At 39.8% G+C, this 26,114-nt stretch overlaps 1 protein-coding gene across 1 annotated transcript in view; it reads right to left on the reverse strand.

Annotated features, from left to right (window-relative positions):
- LOC121595657 (neural-cadherin-like) overlaps positions 1–26,114 on the reverse strand; it is a 126,602-nt gene that overhangs the window by 23,257 nt on the left and 77,231 nt on the right. Inside the window, exons 4-5 of the mRNA XM_041919790.1 lie at positions 2,029–2,144; positions 1,703–1,867 (exon numbers count right to left, since the gene is read on the reverse strand). Coding sequence (XP_041775724.1) covers positions 1,703–1,867; positions 2,029–2,144 — 281 coding nt within the window. The remainder of the gene's footprint in view (positions 1–1,702; positions 1,868–2,028; positions 2,145–26,114) is intronic.

Raw genomic sequence — 26,114 nt, forward strand, 5'->3', positions numbered from 1 at the left:
TTGCCTATTGGTTGCAAATTATTACTCGTCGTTGATGCTCATCCTGCCCACAACAACAAACAAAAAAGAGGATCCTAGGGTGTACGTCAAAGTTTATGGTGCCTCGAAGCAGCTCGTTTGCTGTTTATTTCTCATTCTCTCTGTCCGCTCTGGTATACGCGGAACTGTCGGATCTCTCCTAACGGGTGGGTAATGGTGGTCGCTTTTAACTGAATTATTAATCGGCAAACCAGAGAGGGAGAGAAGATAAGAAAGAGAGAGAGAGGGAGAGAGAGAGAGAGAGAGAGAGAGAGAGAGAGAGAGAGAGGGGGAGAGATGAGGGTGCGTGTAAAGTGTCACTGTGTTGGGCGTGGGTGACTTTTGATTGGAATGTCAAAATTATTGATAACGGGTGAGAACATCGTACTGAATTCATAATTAGTACCGTTCTCCCTTGAACTTCATAGTCAACACACGACCCGGTAGGGAATTACTCAGGTGTTTCGGGTTCGCCCTATGCTTAAAGATTCGTACTAACTTACTAAAATGTAGACTGTCCGATTCGTTACACCGATAAGCTCTCCTGAGGGGACAGCCTGTTGGAGTGGGTAAGTTATTTCAAATCGACCACACCACTGTATAGTTCTAATGACTTTCTAAAATTACAGCCCGCAGGCACAGCCCACAAAAACACACAAAAAATACTTTGTTTGATATGGTCAGGTTTAGGTTGGGTTTTTCCTCTTAATCATCTCCGGTTCACACGATCCAGACAAAATTGAACTCGTTTTGCTAGCAAACTCTCTAGAGCATAGCAACATCCAGGGCGGTCTGAACAGTTGTGTTTGCTGTGCTGTACTGTGTGGTACAATGAAGAAATAGGAATCATGTTTGATACGCTTCCCATTAATTGTCCCCTCCTTAACTATTGGCAGTCATACACCCATAAAGCTGTAAATTGCAAACTCGTTCTATTTCGTCGCAAGATAGATTGCGGACCTTTGGGGCTGTCCCAAAGCACACGGAAAAAGCGTGCGTATGCCTGTTAGCCAAACAATTTGGCATCAGCACCAGCATTGGATTTATTTGACATGGATGGCAAAATCTGGAGATACGTACGATTTCACGTGGTAATATTTTGCTGGCTCGGTTTAATCAGATCGAGTGACCCTCGTTAAAAATTTCTAAGAAGGACAAGCAAATGTTTCGATGGGATAGTGTGGGACACAAACATACGCACACTTTCTCTAAGTGAGCTGGATGTGTGAAGGGAAATGACCGCAAAAAGTCTTGGTGAAAAGTGAATTCAATTCTATCGCCCCGATGAAGGGTAGTTTAAAATTTGTTCAGGAGAAAGACGCACACCCGTATTGTCCGCCTTTGAGCAAAGGTGCTGAACCGTTTTGAACGCCTTGGTAAACTGATGAAAAGGCAAGAACAGCCCATATTTACCCTCAAATCAAGAATTTGTGTTGAGCGCCCTTGTTGCCAGATACGGGATGATGTTGAGAAAGATAAGCACGACACAAAATCCTACATTCGGCACGAATGGATCAACGATACTGGTCCCTGGATATCCCAGGCTTATCGTTGCAGGAATGCTTTCTAGCTTCTCTAACTCCTCAAACATAAGTCGCCTCCAGCCGAACCATCTTGAATGCAAAGGGTCAGATGGTCCCATCAAGCCAGCGGATTGGACGGTAGTCTTCTTTCTTACACTTACCCGCAGCACACGCTTCGGCAGTCCTCGATCGTCCTCCTCGGTGATTTGTGTGCGATAGGACGATTTCTCAAATACCGGTGGATTGTCGTTTACATCGCGTACGTTGATTAGAACGGTGGTATAGTTCTCCTTAAAATTATCCGATGCCGTCAACCGTAGCTCATACTGATTGGGGAATCAAGGCCATAGGGAAAGAAAACATGGAGACGCGTTATTGACCGTGTACCGAATTATGGCGAAGAAATGGGTAGGATTATAAGTGGGAGCACTCATAATCTGACACATTCGTACCTCATGAGGGAAAGTGGATTTCTCTTTGGTCTTACCTTTTTGATCTTCTCATAATCCAACGCCTTGGCTACGTACAGGGCGCCGGTTGCGTTGTGTATGGCAAACACATTGTCTATGTTACCGCTCGAGATCGTGTATCGTACACCGGACGCTGTAATGAAAAGAGCAAGAGTAGGAAAGGGATGGTTATTAGTCCGGATGTGTCGCTTTAAATGAGCTTTAATGTTTCCCATAAACATGCGTGCTGTATTGGAGCGTTGAGGTGTTTTAAATCGTGTATGATAATTAGCTCCTACCATTGCAATCACATGGTAGGTACCAACATTCTTCAACCGGTCCACCGATGCTGCGGTTGATTTTTGCGCTCCCGAGGTAAGGTTATAGAGCGTTAGAAACGAGCGCAGTACGCGTTGAAATGCTTCATCGGTGTGCAAATTAAACCCCTGCACATTCGTGAACGTGTAGGCTGTTTAATTGCACAGGAGGGCTGAAGCCTCTCCTCTAGTGTCCATCTTCTCGTTAGACTAGTTAGAAGGTTAATTTTAAAGTTGGTTTACGGACATCGCAGCAAACCGTACACAATTTCATTCTATATTCTGAATTCATACGGGCCAGCTTGGTGGAAAGAAGCACAGAATTATGCTAATTTCCAAAAACCACATCACGCTTCAATTGGATCCAGCCGGGAGTAAACCATTCAGTGAAGCGGCGTTATAATGTTTAAGTATGCGCTGTATGCTAGGGAATGGATTGAGTGTGTGTGCTGGTGCTTGTGGTGTGCGTTTCCGAAAGCATACAAACCGAACACTTCTTCACTCCGAATCATGAAAAAATTATTGATTTCATCCATTTCTATTTGAACTGGATTTAGCTTCAAACATGTATTATTTAAAAAATGGATTGTTTTTGCCTTGAATAAACATTATTTTCGCATAAACGCTTATGTGCGTGCATACGTACGTGGTAGGGTTTCCATCGTCTGTCTCGCTGCAAACATTTTTGATTCGAACTTGTGAGGCGACCCAACGGTGACGATCAGCGAGCTCTGACTACAACAATCGGCGGCTGTTTTGCATCGTTTCAAACTGCACGATGCTGGACGGAGCATCGGGTCACATTAATTTGTCATTTTTCATGCTAAATATGGTTCATCCCTGTTGAGCTTCCGGTTAACCCATGAAATGCCACCGCTCGAGTGCTTACGAGCTTTGTGGTTGGATTTATTTTGTTTATGAGGATAAATTTTCATAAATTTCTACTCGCCTCGCAAATATCGGGGTGAAGCTAAAGCATGTAGGAGAAATGACCTTATTTATAATTACAATTTCGAGAATTTGAGACACCCTGTACTGATCATAATCTGGTCAATTGTCAAAATAAACAACAAAACAAACACATGATGCTTCTTATAGACAGTCGATGTAAAGTTGTACTTTTGGGACTTAAGGAATTGTGGCGTTTATTCAACAAAGTTGCAATTTCCGTGTTAATAGCATTGCTTTATAAGCAACAGTATTGATTAGTTCTGTATCAAAAAGCGAAGTTTTTGTATTCCACTATAAAGTATAAAATGTCACCAAAACTAGTGTGGTCAGTGGGGGTAAAATCGATAACACACTTGGTAGTAGTTTGATGCCTATTTTTTGTATGAATCATCAAATTTATGGAGTGATTTGGAAGCATCCATATTTTTTACACTTGCTTCTTATCTTTGTATGGATAACATCACGTTAACGTTGGGCAAATACTCAATTAAATAATGCCTTACAAGCTAATAGACTCGGAATATCAACACAAAAAACAGCTTATAAATACGATATGTTGAGCTATTATCTTACAGAACGTCAGCCAAACTCGGCCACAAATCATGTATTAAGTATCACTTTTCGGCTGAACAACAAAGCTGTTGGACAAAACATAGTCTCCGTTTGAATCAGGTAATGCAAATGACCTTCGTTCAGTTAGATATATCAAACCACAGACAAATCGAGTTCTCCAACATGGATCATAATAGAAAATGAGCGTTTTTGATACTTTTCCTCAAGCACTCGAGTCACATAATTGGTCCTAAGATAGTTTGTACACAGTACGATAGTGCATGATGAATCAAAACAGTTTTTTCGATGTTTACTAGTGAATTTAAAATTTTAAGGTGTCAGAACTACCCCCATTTCCCTCACATGTCGCGGTACGTGGTACAACTCACGTAAGTTTGCAATCCAATGTTAAGCACTCCCGTTTTGTGGAGGTCTGGTATTCGTGGTAGCCTGAGTGATGGGGAAGGGGATAAACAATGACAGCGTCAGGCAGATGGAGACGTCTTCGATGTTCAGCGTTAGCATCGTTGAAACCATGAGAGAAAGTTTTTGGGATTCGTAGTTATGAAGTGATTTTAACAATTGCCGCCAAGTATTCCCCCGGCTGTAGTACACTTTGTTATGGGTACTAAACTGCACCCTCTGGTTGCCTTTTTCTTCTTCACACTTAGCCGTAAAATGTAACAATAGTTTAGTTTGACAGTAGAGCGTACTAGTTGTACATAGCGAGCGCTTTAAGTTGATTAGAACCGATCGTGTAATACTAGATAACCCCCTGGAGGGACCCATGTAGTCGGGACTGGCGAGGCGCACACTGAAAGCACTGTGGTGTACCCTGTGGTGACACATTTTCCTACCAAACTTTACAAAATCCATGGTAAGCTCGCCGGGGGCGACGATTGCCAACACCTTCGTTGAGTTGTCGAATTAGACTACATTTATATTCCAGTCAGCGTCAAGCTGGTGTGCAAAAGCGTAAATTTGATTGAATGTCGTCATTCTGTACCACTTTCTTTGCACTGTTCAATATCTGCCTTTTGAAGGTGGCTGATGTTGCGAGGTCCATGTCGCGCACAATGAACGTAATTTTCGATGCTATGGGATTCGAAAGTTGTTGAGGCAGTGAGTGTAGAGGAATGTCATAGCCCCTGCATGATGTTCATAAACATATATTTGTTTCGTCAGATTCCAAGGAACACTCATAGGGAAACACAATGTTTAAGGCAATAAGTTGTAATAATTTAACAATATCAATAGTTGTTTTATTGACTAGACCACTGATAGACTAGGCATTTTTTTTGACGCCATGTTTAATTGAACCAACCAAGAAAGGTTAAAGCGTGAAAAAAACAAGATGGAATATAATGCACAGTAATGCATTTCGTTTGAAATGTTCGAAATATTTCTTTTATTTTTTTTTAAACTGTAAAAATAAAAGCGATTAATACATCTTACAGTCATGTAATAACGCATTGCATTTGCCCCACAAAAATTTTAGCTAAATGTGAAGCTCAATAGCACATTCCATAAACGTTTCCATTACTCTTTAAAAAGATTAAATTTCTCTCTTTCTGGGTGAAGTAAATATCTGTACATTCCCAGGATTTGTGCTATATTTTTTTCTCCTCTTTTATACTACCCATTCCTTGAACTGTGTGGAATAGGTTTCGGCAATTGTTGTTTTTAATTAGTCTGTCACTTTTACTTATACCCTGGAGATATTTTGAGTAATGGCAAGAGGCTATGTAGAAATTCTTAAGTCAGAGGTAGCATCCTTAACTAGAAAATGGGGTCACCATTTACTCAAATAGACGCCCTTTTTCCGGCCTTGGTTGACACATGGGTCGAAGAAGTTTTTACAACACAATTGAACCGTAACAGTTTATATGCTTGGCCGTTCCTTATTCGGATTATGCTTCACGACACTGGTAAGTAATTCCGGGATACGCAATGGAATCTTATCGTCATTTTCCTCTCACCCTATCCAAAACATTTCTCTTGAAGCGAAGTCTCTTTTCTTCAGTATGCTTTACCGTCCGAAAGAATTAATAACAATGTCACCGTCCTAAGCTGATTCTCGGTGTTTCAGTGGTTTATTGTTGTCCATCCGGTACCTAACGTGTTTAGAGCTTATAGATAAAATAAGCTTTCACGAAAAAGAATCAAATTATATAGCTACTAGTGACGTGTTGGACCGTTGCGAGAAATCAATAAAATTCCGCAAAGGATCATTGTTGTTTGAGCCAAACTTTCACATGCCAACGAAATGAATTTGTGGCTGCCATCCACAGCTTGATGATTGAAACCCACTCCAAGGATAGTGCTTCACCGCTCGAATACAATGACGGGTGAACCTTTTATGCCTGAACTATGAGTTCGTCCGAGCAGAGCGGTTCAGTGCAACAACTGGCATCATTGTAACTGTCACCTCCGATCATCCGCTGATGGAGCTTTTCAGCGACACAAAAATCTGTTTCACCAATTCGGGGTCATGTTGTACCAAAGAACGTGAACACAGTTGAGTAGCGAGGACAAGAGAAACCTTAATGTGTTTGCACAAAATTCTTTGAAAGTATTTTATAACCAATACAGTTAGTTGAGTTTTGCTAACATCGTCGTCGTGGAAAATGAAATTGTCTTTAAAAATGTATAAAAGTAGAATAAAATCAAACAAGTGACACGCTCACAAACAAGTCATCTCTCGGACACTAAGTTGTTGTGGAACATAAAGCAAAAAATTACATGCTCATAGTCATGTCGAACGTCCTTTTGCTGAGTGCGTTGGTACGATGGACTCCTCTTTATTCGCAATGTTAGTTAGTGCTCCCTTCAACTTCGGTGAAGTCGGTTTTGATGGAAAACGGTTGCGGTAACGGTGAATCCTTTCCCGCGGCGAGGTTAAATCCTGTTTAATCAAACTGATCGGATACTTCTTCTTTCTTCTTTTGGCTCAACAACCGATGTCGGTCAAGGCATGCCTGTACCACTCTACTTGTGGGCTTGGCTTTCAGTTACTTATTGATCCCCCCATAGCAGGATAGTCAAGTCCCTACGTATGGCGGCGCGGTCTATTTGGGGATTGAACCCATGACGGGCATGTTGTTAAGTCGTACGAGTTGACGACTGTACTACGAGACCGGCTAATGCGTTGATGCTATTTAATCAACGATGTCATGGATTAAAAGGGTTATCCAGAAGTCCGTGGCATGAAATAAGGGTTGTTGATTGGGAGCATTTACTGTGGTATGTTGTTTTAATAGTATTTGAAAAATCTCCGCAAGTAGGTTGGCCATTCGTAAATTGTGGACTGTTTGCATGAATGTAAGTTACATTGCGATAGGATCAATAATAAATTCAATAACGTGATAGGATCAATAATAAATAAATTGTTTGTATTGTGCCTTTTTTAACCATTTAGCAAGTCTTTTTGGGAGATATCCACTTTTTATATTCAAACTAAATCCAAAAATGGCGATTTGTACCACCGTTGGCAACATTCGTTGTGTTTGTTATGCTTAATTGAAGCAATTGATACGATGAATGGTTTCTGTACTTCTGAAAATTGCTATTAGGCCACATGGTATTCTATCAGATAAATTAAGTGAAGAGACCTTACCACCTCACTCTCACCGTTCTGAGGCTTTGGGAATGTATCAAATACAACGCTACCAAAGAATCTGTTGGATGAGCTGACGAGAGGGACTTATGGACCAACCAGAGGAGATAGCGAAACCCCATCGACCCCCCATTCATTCATCACCTTCCTCATCGGGATGCGTTGATTTCTGTAGTGTGACATAAAAGATAAGTAGTATGTGCACCAGACGGATTCTGCAAAGATCGTTGGTCTGAGGCAGACTTCGGTGTTAATTAATTATCGTACTATTGGATTGGGCCCAGGTAATGGACAAAACACAGCTAGCACGCCATTGCTGGAAAAGGTCTTAAGCTTTGTCCATCTTGCTGACCAGTTGGAAGCTGTCATTGATCATCATCGCTCTTCCCGGATGGGGATCGGCCACAGGAATGGATCGGTGTATCGGCCAACAGGATTGTGGTTCTTCAGAAGCAGAATGCTTTGAAGCAATACATGGAAGGATATCGATTTTGTCCAATACTAGAATGTAGTAGCACCGAATTGGAAATATTGATGTTAGAATTCCCGAAAACACACAAAGGCTGATTTTCCTGTGCTTTAGACCAATACATTTTCCTCTGACAAAGGAAGATTTGCAATTGATTATATCCTCCCTGCATCTCTGCAAGCGCTCAGTCCACCCAACGGAAGCATGAATCTTCCATAACTGTCAAGAGCAAATCGTAAAGGCCCAGAGATCGATGAGAAGTGGACTTGAAATATTTAAAACCCAGACCTATCCGCCAATAAAACGTGAACGATACAACCTAAGATAAACTTTGATCCCACGTTCTGGACCAAGTGGGCAGCAGCTTTAAAGTTTACCCATTCGGTACCATTCCACCTGAGGTTGGAGGTATGTTAAGGAAAAAGGGATAAACATTTTTCTTTTTTCATTGCTCGTTATTATGGAAAGAGAAACATTTGCAAATATTTGCGTAATGCTGTTTTGGCCCGAGGTGAAAATATGTCAAAATATCTTTACCTTTGTTGGGAAGTTAAAGCTGAATAAGTGAAAAGATCGTTTCACAACTTTTCGATCTTTTCAGCAGTGGGCTTGGTTTGTTGGTTTTCCATTTTTGCCTCTCTTTAGCCATCCTTAGCCATGGCCATTTTGCACCCGACCATTGTGGTATAGCGGGGAGAAAAACGCAAGTGGATAGACAGATGATAAAGGTGAGTTATCGATGAATCGTCCGACTACTACCCAACACTTAAACAAACGAATGTTACGTTGGATACGTTGAATGATGAATGAGCCAACATAAGTATCCGCAGGATGGACGAGTGATCACATCACTCTCTCTTTCAACAGAAGGTCCTCCTCAAAAAGGTACACAAATACTTTTCTCGTACAGTTTCCGATACCGCCGCAATTCAGTTGACAGGTCTTAAAAAGGGGAAAAAGACGCAGAGGATAAGAACCATCCCAAAGAGCAAAAGTTACACGACAATCCCTTCGTACCGTTGCAATATTAGAGCTAAAGGCAATTCATTCGAAAATATAAAATTCGATTTAATCATTATCAGCACCAGCACCGGGTACAGCGTTTCGATTCCTAAGAGACAAATGGTCACCGCAATGGTTGGTGCGGTATCATAAAGTTTAACTTTTACTGACTTTTAATTAGAGTAACTTTAGAGGAACCATTTGACGCTTTCGTTCGATAGAGCCTATTCGAGAATTGTCCAGAGAGTGGCTGATGCGTATGTGTGCGTGTAAAAGTACCATTTTTAACCGACATAATCGTAAAAGAGGCCGGTCTGGTGGTACAGTCGTCAACTCGTACGACTTAACAACATGCCCGTCATGGGTTCAAGTCCCGAATAGACCGTGCCCCCATACGTAGGACTGACTATCCTGCTATGGTAATAATAAGTCACTGAAAGCCAAGCTCACTTCACTAGTGGGTACAGGCAGGCCTTGACCGACAGCGGTTGTTGTGCCAAAGAAGAAGAATCGTAAAAGAAGGACCCGTTAAACGTTGCTCACTGTATGTAGTGAAACAAAACAAGCGATGAAAATTTAATGTTTCTCTGGAATGTGTTTTAACGCTTGAGCGTATTTGGCGTCTTCCGTTTTTCGCATTCAGTAGCGTTGGAAATGCAGAGGTTTTCTAAAACAGCGGTCGGAACCATGGAGAGCCGGTAGTGTCATAATTGAATTGTACATGCATGCTTTAACGATTGGAGTGCGATGATGTTCAGTAAGAAAAAAATAAAGGAGCTTTATATAAATAGCATGACGGAGATAAAAATTTCAATGACCATACATTATTGGAAAAACTATCTCGTTAGTGAGGATTTTTACTATATTCTTTAACGAGCAATTCTCGGAATAACGCACAAAACATATGTTAGCCATAAGCATACAATTTGAGCAACAAATGAGAATTTATTTCAAACTTTCATCATGGCAAGAATTTATTTTAAAACGTACAACGTACAGATCACGTGTGTCAGTGTCGATTATGCTTTCTTCTTCAACTTTAAAAAGGTGATACTACCAGCGCGATGGCAACATTCTCGTTCAGCTTTCTAATATCTGATCACAAGAGGTAAAACTTCCTTGTGAATGCCACGAAATTTCACAGTTTCAATGATTTTTTGTTGATAAGAAGAAAAGAGATTATTCCATCATTTAGCAAATGCTTCGGGCAATAACAGCTAGGATAAATAGATGGATTTCCTTAAAAGTTAAGCACAAAATTCTTTGTTTTAATTGTAAAATTGTTTGTTTGGTTGAATAGGTTTTCATTTTACTCTTCTTCGTCAGTTAGTTTAAATTGAAAACATCCGAAGTAAATATTTATGTAATTACCTACAGCCGTGAATGATCCACAAAATTCTACAAAAGATTTATATTGATTTGCTTACTTTTCTGCCGTTTTTTTTTGTTTTCTCATCATCCTTTGCAAGCAAACGACGAATTTGAGAATTTTCAGAAAGTCAGATGAAAAATACACAATAGTTGTTTGCATGAGTTGGAAATCTGGACTATCTGGAAACTGATGTGTTTATCATACTAGTCATGGAACGTTAAAATCGTTAATTTTGGCCTACAGAAACCTGGCGAAATAAATAACAATAATTCTAGGTGCTCTTCCAAGTACCTGTTTTTTTTAAATCTTAAATTCACTCATGAAGAATTTAAATTGTGGCTTTGCTTGTGTTCAATCAGATTTTGGTTTGAAATATTTTTAAAATATGACAATTTGCAATTTTAATCATATAATGCAGATATACAAATTCATGCAATGGAAACAGACTTTTGATCCACAATCAATTATTGAAACTCACCTATCGCATGTCTCATCAGCTGAACCATTTGTGTGTTTATTTTTCGCGAAAAATAATATTACCCACAATCTATGCCACATACAACTTCTAAAAATGTGTTTTCATTTAACGTTAAAATTGAGATGCTAAGGCTGATTCAGCAGTGTTTTTCAACTTCCTAGCTCAAAACAAGGCTATAGTGAATAAAATAAATAAAAATTATGTTCATTTTACAACACAAACAGGAAAAATAACTGAATGACGAACTCTTTGGTGGTTTAGGTAAGATGACACTCGTAAGATGTTTCCAAACAATTGGTTTCAATATTCCGCTGGTTATTTTGTAATAATCCCGCTAATAATTTTGTAATTTGTAATAGGTTGTCTTTCAAGCGTGTTTTATGCTATTATGCTGCATTTTCTCTTTTTCCCCAATTTTCTCTCGATTTAATGATAAAGTTGATAGGTCGTTTAAACCATACTAAGCTGCTGTTAAAATGTAAAATGTTCCAACAGTATGAGCGCATAGTTCTGACTTAAAACATCAGAGATAACCAAAGATCGCAATTAATTACTAACGTTCGCAAATAAATTTACCCAAAACAATCCCACTCACCCTGTATAGAGGGTAAATGTTAATTTGATAATATAACTACATGCACAGCTATGATATTACCTCTTCAGTTGAGCATCATCACCGACTAGTTCAGGTTGATTCAGTTTGTCACTGCGATCGACAATGTAAATGTACGATGTTTAATGCAATTTATATTTTCAATCCGTATTTCACTCGAATACATTGATGTGTACCGTAGCTTTTACCGCGGCTGTGTGGGTATCTTTTTACGTACGGATGAGCAATGCTGCTAATGCACTTGGAAGGGTAAAATGCATTTTTGGATGCTTTAATATACACATAGCCAAAACAAGCGATGCAAAATATAATAATTGTTAGATTGTTCGATAATTGTTCGATAGATAAAATTATTTATTTTTCATTCGTGAAGTGCCACTAGAATCGTTAAGAGAGTAAACACATATAATTAGTACTTTCGCTATAAGTTGTAAAAGTATTGCATTATCAAATCATAAAACATTTCAACCAAAATCACACACTCTGCTACAATTATAATAAAAAAAACTTCCCTATGGAGGGTTGTGTACAATGCTTGATTTATTCCATATATGCTTGTCAATTCCACCATAAAACTCAAAAAAAAAAGAGGGGGAAATACAATGCTTGGTTTATTCCAGAAATCTTTGTCAACTGCACCATAAAAGCACAAACAGAAAAAGAGAAGAAAATAAACAAAGAAATGTAACAAAACATCAAATCATATGTGAAAAGCTACCAGCAATTGCGTTTGCTCAAAACGATGCTCAACGAAGAACTATTACTGACATTGAGCGGGTTCCGGGTCTGACCGTTGCCTTGCGCGTCCCTTGATCCACTGGTTTGCGTCGGTTAAAGTTTTTTCTGCAGCCGTCATGTGCAAAACCGAATTTTCTTGCCCGTGAACCGAATAAAATGGCATGATGAATTATTCATGCTTTGATTTCGATCTCGGTATGGTGACGCTGAAGCCTTTTTTCGCTCTTTTTTCCCCGGGTGCTGTAGAGCATAGGTTATGGATAGCACATTGTAGCCCTTTGCATCTACAGCATTTTTGCAAGAAGATAATACGTATATGTGTACGAGTGTGTGTGTGTTGTCTGCTGCAACGGAACTCTTCTAATATCAAGCACCCTAGATCTCTATGCTCAGCAGTAAACGCACTGGTCTGAAATCTAAAAGTTTTGTGATAACAATAAGTTTGGAAATAATATTCCACGCTTGTATGTGTTGTAGATGCGCGATAGTACAGAGAAGCGAATAGTGAATAGTGTGTGTGCAATATAGCATGAAGAATGATAGCTAAGGCATGCAGCGACGTTCTACGAGCACACTCCGTCCGATGCTTCCTTTGCATATTTAAGCCAAAAAGATTTCTACCTCTTCCAGCTCTTTCTCGTTTCGAAAAATGATTTCGTCGCATTCTTTTCTACACATTACCTTTGACCGAGGATATTCTGTTAGCCATAAATTTCATCTTTTCTGCCATTAACCGAGCGCTTTCGGTTGAAAATTAACTCCCGACGACGATGTGTGTAACTTAACTGACCTCACCCTCCATGAAGATCGAAAGCTGGAAGAAAGAAAACTTTCACGAGGCGAAAGTGACTTAACATTTCTTAACATTCCTATTCCTTACTTAACATGGTTTCCGTTCACTAGTAATTAGGTGCTTAAATCATGGTCACAAGAATTTCAGAGGGTAATTTCTTATTTGCTGTGCGCGAATTTCCGTCCTTCCGTACGTTTAGCTTTAGTACGTTCATCTTTAATAATAATGCACCCTCTAAACGTCCTTTAACAGAACATGGTCCAGTAGTGGAAACAAATTGAAATATATTCGCGCGTGTCTGCCGTGCCGGGGAGTAATGTTGAATTTAGCGTTTGCAGGAAATGTAAACAGGAAATATGGTTCGTTGGTTTCAGCGTTTCACTTACACGGTTGCTTTCAGCAGCAAATTTATTCTTAATTCATCAGAAATCATTCTTTATGGTATGGGTGGTATGCTTGTGTCATTGCACACCGTGGGAGTTCTTTTTTAGGAGCAAAACATGTACAAAAAATCGAGGAAGTGTCATTAAAATGAGTGAAGAAATAAAGAAGACAGTTTTAAAATGACCAAAACAGACAAAATGTAACGTTATGCCATCGTTTTATTTGATTTTGCATCAACAGTGTTCGTATTTATGGTTTACATTTGAGTTTAAAATAAAATTGTCAGCTTCATGGTCACCATACACAATTAGTCCATTCGTTTACATCCAGTGGATTATTTTCGGCGTTTTACAATACGTGTGGTAGTAAATCAAAGCGCTATTCCGTTTTTTTCACTTTCTGAAGGCTGTAGGCATATCGGAAAATGTAAACCATTACCGCAAAATTGTCGTTGTGGTTTCAATTTCTTGTTTTCACTTTCCCTGTCCGTCTTTTTTATTTTTTCCTCACTGTCTGTCTGTTTTTCCTGCCCTGCCTTAGTATATCTGTCTGCCATATCAAAACTTCGGTAAGTAATTTTTTCCCATACTTAACTGTTCTTTTGTCTTGGTTTCAATGTGACAACAAAATTGGACACCGGAACACGGAAAGCTAAAGCCGGAAAGCGATAAGCCTCCGTCATAATACTGGATACTTTCAGTCGTCCATATGATTCAAATTCATTTTTCTTTTCCCTCTGCACCCGCTGCAATCATGCGTTTGGACAAATGGTGGTTTGCTACCCCACCCCACCAAACGGTTTCGTTAGCAGTCGTTGACAGTAAAGAGCAATATTAAACGCGCTCTGATCAATGATGAATGATAGTTGTCTGTTTTTGGGAGCTAGCGGAAAAGGTTAAATACATTGCTTGGTGACTTGGCTCGGTGTCACGCGTAGTGTTGGGAGATTCAGGATTCGGAAGATTCGAAGATTTGATCGGATCGGATCCCGTTTGGATTTGAATCCCTATAAGATTATTATGCGATTGGGATTCGTTTGCAATTCGATTGGGAGTGTAATTCGTTTGCGATGCGATTGGGATTCGTTTGAGATTCGATTGCGATTCTGACTAGGATTGCGATGCGATTTGGGATTGAGATTCGTTTGAGATTCTATTGGCATTCTGTTTGGGATTGGGATTGTAGTTCGTTTGGGATTCGATTGGGATGCTGATTGGGATTTGCATTGCTATTCCATTTGAATTAGGATTCGCTTGGGATTCGATTGGGATTCTGTTTGGGTTTGGGATTGCGTTTCGATTGGGATTCGTTCGGAATTCGATTGGGATTCCGATTGGGATTCTTCTTGCGATTACGATTCGATTGAAATTCTGTTTGCGATGGGGATTCTGATTGCGATTGCGACTGGGATTGCTATTAGGATTGAGATTGAAATTGGAGGCTGTCCCCGAAATACGCTGTTAATGGGGTCAATAGATAACACGTATCTCCAATATCGTAAGTCGAATCACGCAGTTTTTGGTCAAAATATAGCAAATGTTCGTGTAATGTAGATATTAACGAGTTATAATCACTTAATAAATTATTTGACTTGATATTGAATAAAGGTCCGCGTATATCGGGGACCTGTACTAATTATGATGTAAATATTGCAAAGTTAAATAATTATGAGTAACACAGAATGACCTATTATTCCTAACCCTCGCCCCCCCTCTCCCCACGCTGCAAACTAGAATAAAACGCTATACCACATTGAGATTGGAATTGGGATTCAATGATTCGAATCCCATCCAGGATTGGGATTCAAAGATTCGAATCCCTTCTGAGATTCATTTTTCCCATCACTAGTCACGCGAACTCGAACCCTCATTTCCTCTCATCAGGCCCTTGCTCAGTTTTTTTTCTTTCTCATGCTTTAAGACGATTATCATGTTGGTACATATTGAAAGCATGTTTTGGGTTACGCTTACGAGTGACATGTTTATCATTTGTCTTGCTAGTTGTCAAAGACGATCGGCAAGACATTGATAGAGCGTTTGGTGTCATTTAAATATTCGTTTGATGTTGTTAGCGATTCACATATGCGATAGAGAATAAAATCCCTTGCTTTAAATATTATACACACGCGAATCGGCTTATATACTATATATAAATATATTTACGTATAGAAGAACGACAGGGAATTCAAGAATGTAAATGGAGGAAGATTTAACAAGCAATTTAATATGTACTTGATATACTTGTATCAATCCAACAAAGAATTGCCATTGGTCTATTGCAGTTGTCGGCAAACTTTATTACCGAAAGAGCCACATTCCACAATAATGTTCGTAAAGTTTCACGTGAAGAGCCAAAATGTTAAACCGAGAGCAAAATGTATGAAAGTTCTATGAAATACATGAACTGTTAAGAACCGCCATATCGATGTCAAAGAGCCGCGCTTTGCCGATTGCTGGTCTATTGCAATACGTTACCTTTTGTGTTTTCTTCTTTTGATAAATTGAAGCGTGTAAGAATTTTCAGCGAAAAGAATATCTTATTTGAAATTTGCGGATGTTACTTGTTGTATTTCCTCGTTTGTTTTCGATTGTCATTCTTTTTTAAGTCCTTTTATACAAGCGTAATTGGTTATCCAAGCGTTTGAATATTCCTACTTATCACAATTCCATTGGAACCACAACTATCATCGAAAGCTTATTTTGAAAACAAAAACCTGAAATAACCGATAGACACCTGAAATGGACGGTTTCGTGGTCGTCCATTGTCCATTGTGGTGTGATAACGACATTACGCGCGTATGAATAGCGCGCACGTCTGCTTCCTATCACAACTCAAAGAACGATCCACTTCCGTTGTGGCACTTTCGATCCTAAAACTCTGACCAGGATAGCAACCATTTCGTGGAATACGTCGAACTTGTTTGGCTCAAAATCGCTGCTATTTGGAACAAAAAAAAACCCTGGATTCTTTTACCATGGAACGAATTTATGCAGGGACCGTGAAAACTGCCAAGGAAAAAGTAAAAATCACACATAAGAGCTCGTGTTGCGGTTCAGCTCCCGCAGAAGCACAGCCGAGAGATTGCTCCGTTAATTGATTACGTCGTCATCAGGAAGGATGAGCAACGTGGGTTGCTAATTTATGGAAAGAGGAAGCCGCGTTTCACGAACCAACTGTGTGCTACATCTACCACCGGCGCTGGTAACGTTCTGGGCGATGGCCTAAGCAGTCGTCCAGCAGAATAAAGTGAACCGTCAATTCTCTGTGTCGTTATAGCTGTGGTGCATCCGGAGCAGCAAAACGCTAGCTCTGCCACCCAGTCAGGAAGCTGTCCGAAACAATCGTTTCTGTGCGAACCAAAACTTGTTCCGGAACTGGTAAATGAAGGAAAACAAATTGGTTCGGTGCAACAGCGGGCTTTTTGGGAGTGATAGATAGCCTGTCCGGAAACCGTGAATTTAATCTCAACTTAACGCTAGTTTATCTTTAGAACAGTTTTCCATATAGCACTGACTGGTAAATCCATTGCAGGTATTTTTGGGTTCTCATTTCACAGTCCCCTAGAAGTTGTTCGAATTCTTGACGCATTGTCTTGCACGGGAAGGCAAAGCATATGGATATTCTTCACTTTTAGAAAAGCAGCGGAGTTGCTTGCTTAGTATGAATCATGAAAAAATAAATGAGCCAATTAGCTTATGGTTCGATGTCAACCTACGTGGTAGACATGTAGAGTTCATTTGTATTCCAAAACAAAAACTTCTTCTCAGTAGCTTATGTTTTATTTAATATAAAAAAAAACTGCAAATACCTTCATCTACAGACTTTCTGATTCATTCGTTTTACTTAAGCGAAAACCGAAAACCCAGACAAAAGAGGTACATTTGAATTTGGCTATTGGCGAGACTGGATCTGGATAAGTGCACACGGTAAAAGACAAAAACAAATAAAGTAATCTTTTCTGGTCGTTCAATGATAACAGATTTTTTTTCAAAGGCTGTTTAAAGGCGAAGAACCGCGCTGATAAGACATAGTACCAAAACAAAAACCGTTCTTGGCTAGCGTGTATATCGTCCCACGGCGTATAGTGTCACGCCCACGGTTTCCGAAACCGTATGGGAGTGGTCGTATTGAGTGGTGCGCAACGATATTTGATACAAAACGGTAGGAAGATTGTGCTTGTTTCTTTTTTTTGTGAGTGACTTTGGGATTACCACTGAGGCTGGATAATGAAAATTCAACTGAAACATATGCTTTTGGTAAGGGTACTTCGATAGAATTTAAGCATTTTTTGCGTATGCCACTTTTTTCACGTTTATGCGAATTTTAAGCAGTTTTACTTCGTGTTTTAAACGAAAGATACCTTTCCAGAGAAAAACATATACTAAATAGAATTCACGGAACACTTCCTAGAAGAATGGTGTGCAATTTGTAGATTTGTTTCCATAGCAACAGATGAGCAACGTTTTGGTTGCTTTCAGATAAAACTGACTGTCTGAAACTGTTCCCATTAAGTTGTTAGCATTCTTTCCCACGAAAATGGAAGCTCCGGTGAAAGCAAATTGGAACCAAAAACAAAAAGGCTCAGGTACGACGAAAGCTGAACAATGGAAACATTAGTATGGAAATTAAAATTAACGAGAATTGCGTAAAAATGAGCGCACTGGTGTATAATTTTTATCTTTTTCACAAGCTTTTTCCATTTACGGAAACATCCTTTCATGCACTTACGTGAGAAATATTTCAATTTTCATGCACGATTGATATACTGTAGCGCTCTTAAATTTGTAATCCATTGCGCTTTGGGATGAGGAAATTGTTTCGCTTGACTAATGGTCTATTAATAACTAACAGTGTTAAAAAAGTGTTGGTATCCTTTCTGTATTATGGATTGGAGTGAGCTGAAAGTGAAGTGAGCCTCAACTAAGCGCTAAATCTTTCACACAAACGATCTCCTATTTCGTGGGCAGCTAATTTTGTTCGGAAGTTTGCACATAGCCACCGTCCCCGGTACTCTACGCATGCCAAAGAGAGCGATGGGAAGGCGAATTCCGGTGAGTATAGTTTGCTGCTCTACGACCGATAAAAGCTAAATTATCGCAAACATCATCACACATTAGCTCGACGTCCAAGTGCCCTCGCAGGACCGATCATGGGAAGGCAATGAGCTTTCGGCGTTTGGCTGTAGCGACATGCGTTCTGTGTCATTGCACCACGTTCGTTCCACAATGCGAAAGCAAAATTTGCTAGAAAGTAAATTTGTTGTCCGACGTTCAAAAGAATAATAGGGTGAAGGATGTGAAAAAGTGCTGAACAATATATACGTAATGTTTAGTGGTCGCCTCAAATCAGTTCGGTACCAATATCCCAGCGCTCTCCCGCGCCTCGTCTTGTGTCACTCGATTCTTTCGCAGCTCTCTCCCGGGAGTGCAATAAATAATCGTAAATGGTTTGTCGTTCGGTGCACACGCACACATACATTTAAAGCTTATCTTAACACGCCAACAATATGCGATGAAATATGTTTCCCGTCAAACTTTCGCATCAACCCACACCGTTAACCGACACATGCTATACCGACGCAGGCTATACGCATGCAAGCATTTTTGGTGCGAAAAACAGAAGTAAGCGCTCCCGGCTAGGGATTGGAGGGTGTTTTTAGGGAAGACGCCTCTGACGCCTCGTATGTGCTACTTTGGACTTTTGAAGATGATAAAATCTTATCCCAAGGACAAAAAATATCACCCTGCATTGTGGAAGCGTTTCGGTTTTGGATACAAATAAACAAGGACAGGAAAAAAACAAAAACAGGAACGAAGCATACGCACTCTCAGGAAATATATTTGTGGCGCTATTCTCACCAGACTAAGCAGCAGACATACCAAAGGCTTCGATAAGCATAACCTCATACAGAAACACAGACGGAAAAGAAACGGGAAAAAACTCTCTAAATGGAAGACCTTCCAGCTTTAAGCGAGTATCGTAGGGAAGTGAGCTGTTCCAGAACATGTCCGTTTAGCGCTCGGCGAAACAGCATTGGAATTTTTGTTTTATCCGTTGATAAAGTTTGATGAGCAGCAGTACCTACTGATACAGCAAGACAGCGAGATAATGGGAAAAAAAAGGAGAGAGGCGACAGGAATGCACTTACAGCTAATAGTTTCGGGTGGAAATAACTTGGTGTCGGGAACGGTGGGGGTGAAAAGATTGTTTGGAAAATACGCGAATGGATAAAGTAATATGAACAAGTGGAAAAGAATTGCATAGGCCGGAAAACCCTCGATCAGTTTCATATTTTGCTCCAAAAAATATAGAATACATGAGACGGAATGCTGCGGTATATGAGTGGTGAAAAATTGGCTTTCTTGCGCGGGGCAGGAAACAGTGACAAGCTATGTTGAGCGCGCAAACCACAATCTTGACATGCGGGTGTCATGGGTCTATCTGTTGCAAATAACTCACCAGGATATAAAGCACATTTGCCGGGATTTTACTTCGTATTTTCGGTTTCTGAGTCAACTTGAAATTTTTTCCCAAAGTAATTTTTATTCTCAAAACCCAGTCTAAACTTATTAAAAGTATGTGTGTATGGTTGCAGTACGGTGTTTCATAACCACTAGAAATAAAATTACTCATGGATGATATACATACGTACAACACATTACATACTTATTTGAGGGCGTAAACTTTTCACCGGCAGTTTAAAAAGTAATCATATTTTACTTCCCCAGTATCGGCACCATGTTTCGATTAAAATACTTCTTGTAGAATATAGCTCGGAACAGACAAACAGACATTAAAATAATACGTACAAAAAAACAAAACAATCTCACCAAAGGCCGCAATCTTTGTTTCCATGAGCTTGTTCAACCCTACCCGTTAAACATTTGAACATTCGATTGAGAACAACATTGAATCTATACTATGCCGAGCGTACAGCAGCAAATTGAGACTTGCCAAGTTATAAACAGAATCTGTCAGCGATTTCGGGAATAAAAGATTGAAAGACAAGGACATGAAAATAAGTACAAACGGAAGGAGTAGAAATGAAAGTAAGAGCCCCTAAAGTACAAAAAAAACTATTGGTTGAAAGAAAGAGAATGTGTCTGTATATTTTTTGTAGGTTCAAACTGCTCTTTTTGGATATGTTTGGAGACAACTATTCCATGAGACTTTGAGACGTGACTGCGAGCTATGCAACTGAACGTACTGAATAAAAAACATCAAGCCTGGAAGCTGAAATGTATACCATTTTTTAAGATTTGACTAAGTGATCGAAATATGATATACCTATCGAAGTGAAATACAGCCTCCACTCGTGTTAATCTGGAACTAATTTGGAGCTTTAAGAACCTTCTTAACACGTTTTGTTTTTATTCAAACGACATAAGCGGAAAATCTAAATGAAATAACATTTTATTCAGCAATTGAAAAGCATTCGCTAAAAAAAACTTATCCCAGCGATAAAATTGATTTTTATTCACAAAAATCATAAGTTTAAGGGATTGATAACATCATGTACAACACAATCGTTGATGAAAAATTATTATCCTCCTTTTAAACTTTGCTCACGTAAAAGCTCTAAAATCCTTTCCTTATAATTAAGTGTGTGTCAGCGCATTTTCTTGCACTTGGATCCTACTCAAATGGCGTGTTTCTTTAGGAGTACAGTACTCATTTCATTTCATTTTCCGTGCTTACCTAATCTTGCCTCTACTGTGGCTATTTGGTATAGTTTTACTAATTGGTTTATTATGCTGCCTATTACTTCCTGGGAAGGAAAAGAGTGCCCGTCTGAATGGACTAAACTACTTCCCAACTTCAACTAACCACAAAGGTTCATGGGGTACAGGAAAATGTACAACCTAAATGAACAATTATTAAAAGCAGCACCATAAGGAATTGAATCGTTTACGGTTAAAGTAACCGCCCCAGTAATAGCCGCAACTTCAAGTGATGGTTGTAAATGTCTGCTGCTGTTTCCCTACTGTTTCCACCGAATGTCTTCGGTCTGCTGTCGCCACCCTGGCTGACGCAAGGTGGTAGTAAAAGATTCACTCTTGATTGCTCGTATTATTCTGTAATTTTCAGGTGCCACCGTATAGCACGGAGAGCTTATTAGGCATGAGCTTAAGCTTGGCTGGAGAAAGAACCCTGGGATGGATAAACACTTAGTGCCGAAAGATTTGTTTCTGCAAAAATCACGACACCCTGTGCCTAGGCACTAGTCGCAGCAGTTGAAGCAGCAATGGCGGATAGCAGCGTTATTAATGCGCACCGCCTTCGTCTTGGTGTGGCTGTCTTCTGTTTAAGTGTCGCAGCAGGACGTACCATTGCTTTGCACGCCCATGCTCCGTTGCATTTTCGGCCCTATGTTGGTGGTGGGCATAAATTAAAATGTAAATGAAATAAATTATGCCATTTTAATCAATATTAATCCATGAACAATTTGTGATACTCGTTCTTTTCCACGCACGAAACATGATGAAATATGGTTGAAGGTCATCGCTGCCGAGTCGGTTATGCTGCTCCTGAAATGCACGCGGATCATTTTTCTGTTCTACTCGCCTGTGGATTGGGTGCGCGGTTACATTGCTAGGTGGGGTTATTTAATTAAATGATTATAATACTCCGTCATTATTACTTAATTAATGGTAGCCGATTTGCAAAACGGCACTGTGCTCTGCCAGCAGCGCCACAAGCGCCTGATGGATGATGATGCCAAGGATTGAGGTTAAATACAAAGCTGTCTGAGGTTGAAACCTGTGCTGAAACGTTAAATGTACGCCTCGCGGGGTCGAAATGACGTGAGCAACAGAATGTTCAAACGAGCTTTTGAAAAGATATTATAGGATAAAAATACCTTTCAGGGAGCAGATTATTATGGGAAGCGTTAATAGTGGTTATAACGGATCACTTTAATTCTAATACACTATATAATAGTGTATATCAATCAATCATATTTATTCTTACGTCAAAATTATTCGTATTATTTTAAACAGTTGAATTTGTTAGACAGTCTTTATTAAAGACTGAAATGATTTCTATTCAACTATTTCACAAAATCGTAATTTCGTGAAGTTTATTGTGAATTGTTGCTTAATATATAACTGATAGAACATGCTCGCAATTAACCTAAATAATCAATTTTGTACTTTTGCATTGTTCAGTAATTTACGAACTGTAAAACAATATTTGCCTTCACTCCAAATTGGTTCTTTCGGAATGAGGTTGTATCAAAACTTACTTATTGACTTATCAGGTGCTACAACCGCTTTGTGGTTTTGGACTGCCTCAGGAGTGTCCGAAACCGCTCACGGTCTCGCGCCTTCGTCTGCCAGTCCGTTATCCAGTAAAGTCTTTTTGGGCCATCCACAAGGACAGATGAGGCGTGGTAGGCCCAAATTGAGGTGGCAAGATGCATGGAGGCGTCCGCCATCCAAGCTAAGATAACGAATTGTATTAAAACTATAATCTTTTTTTATTTATTTTTCATTGATTGCTTTTAAATCAAACAACTAAGGAATGTTGAAAGGTAAATATTTGATAACATTAAGCTATATATTCAATTGCTTTACTGCATAATCTTTACTTGTGATCCAATTCCTACGCTCAACCAATTTCAGCTCGAATTGTTCATGCCTGAAGCAAAGGGACGCCAATCTTGTCCATAAAGAAACAATCACGCCATGCATATCACACGACAGCTGCCATATCAAGAGTCACTCGAAAGTGTATCCCCAATTCCTGGTATCCTTTCGTCCCTGGGTCTGTGTATCTGTGTATTTCCTCCCCGTTTTGTGTTTGTCACTCCACTCTTTTTTGTTGCTCGAAGGAAATTCGATTCGCAGCAATGGAAAATCGTTATCAAAATAATTAAATTAAAACATCGTTTCCGTCATCGTCACCGAACGGGCTGGGAGATAGTTGACGAAGATGATTTATTATTCAATTTAGCCATTCGAGGCCGATTCGGTGGAGTTAGCCGGTTGTGTGGCTGTGAAAAAGGAAGGCAGCAGGATGGAAAACTATCGGGCGCCAACGACATGGAAACAGATGCTTTCATTTCATGCCAGTTGGAAGCTAAAGCGGGTGATGTTACAGAATCGTCCACGGTGGGATGGGTTAGGGCGATTATTGAAAAAAATCGATTTTCAACTGCCGACAGCAGTTCATCTGCTGTTGCGTTTCAGTTGGGTTCGTTGTTGTGTTCAGTTGTTGTTTTAAATGAAGTACTTTAAATACTATGCCTTGATACTTTGAACATCGACAACACTTGAATGAATTATGTAGCAGCTGGTCAATGCTGTTTCATTTCGAAGTTACTCCATTGAAACCAATTAGCATTCCTTTTAGAAGCACAACGAACCATGCTGAAGCAACCGGTACTACTTAAATACAAGACAGTTTTACAGACTGAATCTCGTGAAATTGCACGTTAACATACGCCAACCGCAATCACTCAATCTTAAATGCACATAAATTCTCGATTGAAAGAAGCAGTACCCTTGCTCAATCAGTTGTAAGCTCAGCCATGAATAGATGTGCTTGTGGGAGAGTGTTTTTTAAATTCGTTTTTCACGTTTTCCCAGTCTAAGATTTTAATTAATTTTACGTCCAAAGTAATAGTTAATGAAGTAATTACCATTTAAAATCAGTTTTCCAATTACCATTGGGTGAACGGCAGTTATCTTCCCTCGATCTCTCAAACTTCCCTCCCATGTGCAACAGCATCTGGAACGAACTATGCCAACGAAGAACAATGGACGCGTTTATAAAGAATCGGTGGAATGATCGGGACCAAACGAGCGATGGTCGAAATGGTCCAATGGTGTGTCATTGGCGTTTTCATTACTTGCTAAGTTTGAGTGAGGGTATGCTTGTCTTATTTGTGCATTATACGCTTTATGTGGAGAGAAAACTGTGTTACCGAGGAAGTGGATGTGTTTGTGCTAGTTTTAGTTTTTCTGATTAGCATATCAACAAACCATTCGTTGACAAAGGAACAAGTGCTTTTTAGGATACGAGCGAATCTCAATTGCTAGGTGCTAGGTAAGCGGAAAAGAGAACGTAAAAGCAGATGAATAAGAAAAGCATGTCGCTCTTGCTCTTGCGCGATATGATGAGAATAGGAAGGAGAGTCAATCTGTGCTTGTGTGTGATAAAAAAAGTGTTATCGTTAACACTTTACCTTTATGGGCGTCGTTTATATTGTGTGTAATTAAATTTTGTAAAATACATACATAATTCCCAGATGGCATTCCGGCCACGATAGAAAGGCAATTATGAGACCATGCGGTAAATATTGTGGCAAAAGGTCTCCTAAGAATGTATAATAAACTGTCTCTAGCTATTGGTTAGAAGGTAAGACTAACATTTTTGTAGATGAAAACGAACGTTTTTTGTTATTCTTGAAGGAATTCACCAGCATACAAAATATTACAAGTGCTTTCCCTACAAACAACTTATTGAACAACTCATTTAAGGCAAGGAAAGATTTGCGATGACATGCCGATAAACATTTGCTCGTTATTTCGAACCACGTGTTCATCTACGAGCTTTTCATTCTAAGAATTTATTTGTGTGAACTCTTGCAAGAGGTGCTTGTAGGTATGTTTATGTTTGTACTCCTGCAACTGTTTAACTGGTTTGTACAAACGTGATAGTGGAAAAAATTGCGCTAGGGAACGGAAGCAAAACCAGGGCACTACTAATTTCATCGTCACATCGTCTGTTTCGTTTCGAGTGGAAGATGAAGCTTTGTCCGCTCCAGGGGCCATCATCCTTTTGCCTCCTCTCGGAGATGGGTTCGCATGGCTCTGTGGGAGTTCATACAGCTTTCGTAATTATAAACATTTCGTAGTTCAAAAACGGGCCCGCTTAGAAATATGGCAGACAGACGCTTACCCAAGTGCCGGGCAAAGTCATCCTACGTCTGCTTCCGATGATGGTCTTTGTCTGTTTCGTTTTCCTCACTGGGAGACGGATAGACTCGAATGTACGCCGCAACGTACCACTTGTGACTATAACGTTTAATCTACTAAAACGAGCTGAGATTTTGCGCAGGACAAGAAAGTCATTCCCTCGATTTGTTCATGTCATTATCCATAGCGGTACCAGTTGGCATAAGAGCGTGTTTGTTGCTTGGCAAATTGGAATCCCAGAATCAATCGGAAGCCATGCTTGACCATGAAAGCCATAAGCATGTTCGTGTGCTCGTAGCGGAAGTTGTGGCGAGGCAACCGGTTTCTTGCTTTTTGAGTTCCGGTGTGCTATGGGGACAATTCTTGCGCAACCAACACTCGTATGTAGTAGGGTTCTGGAACGAACTTTCAAATATTACAAGTGGTACAAGTACTGGTAAGACTACTGTAAAAACAGCACAAATGCACAACTTTTGATGGCAAAATGTTGTAGCGTAAGCGGATGTGACGATTGTACTAGGGGAAGTATATGGGAATGCTTACTGTTAGGGTGATCGTTTCTGAAAACGATGCTGAGCAGCCTGATCCATTTTAATTATAAGCCTTGACTTCTAGAACACCAAACCTAAACACCGGTCCGGTAATGTTCCGAGGTGTAATGAAGATCGAAATGAAATTTCAGGTACCCAATCTGGGGCGGGCAAGAAGCAACGCAAGAGTTACGATAGAGTCAAAATACCTGATATACGTCTATCCAAACGCCTTTCTGTTTTGCTTTGAACCGTTGCCCCAATCTTTTCAAAAACATCAAGACTCGACATTACTCTCGGCAATGATTTGTTTGATTTCTTAACGGTAGATGGGTTTGCAGCTAACGAGCAGAACACGAACGAGGATATTAGCGGCAGCACTCGATCT

The sequence above is a fragment of the Anopheles merus genome, chromosome 3R (assembly GCF_017562075.2).
Source record: "Anopheles merus strain MAF chromosome 3R, AmerM5.1, whole genome shotgun sequence".
Lineage (NCBI taxonomy): Eukaryota > Metazoa > Arthropoda > Insecta > Diptera > Culicidae > Anopheles > Anopheles merus.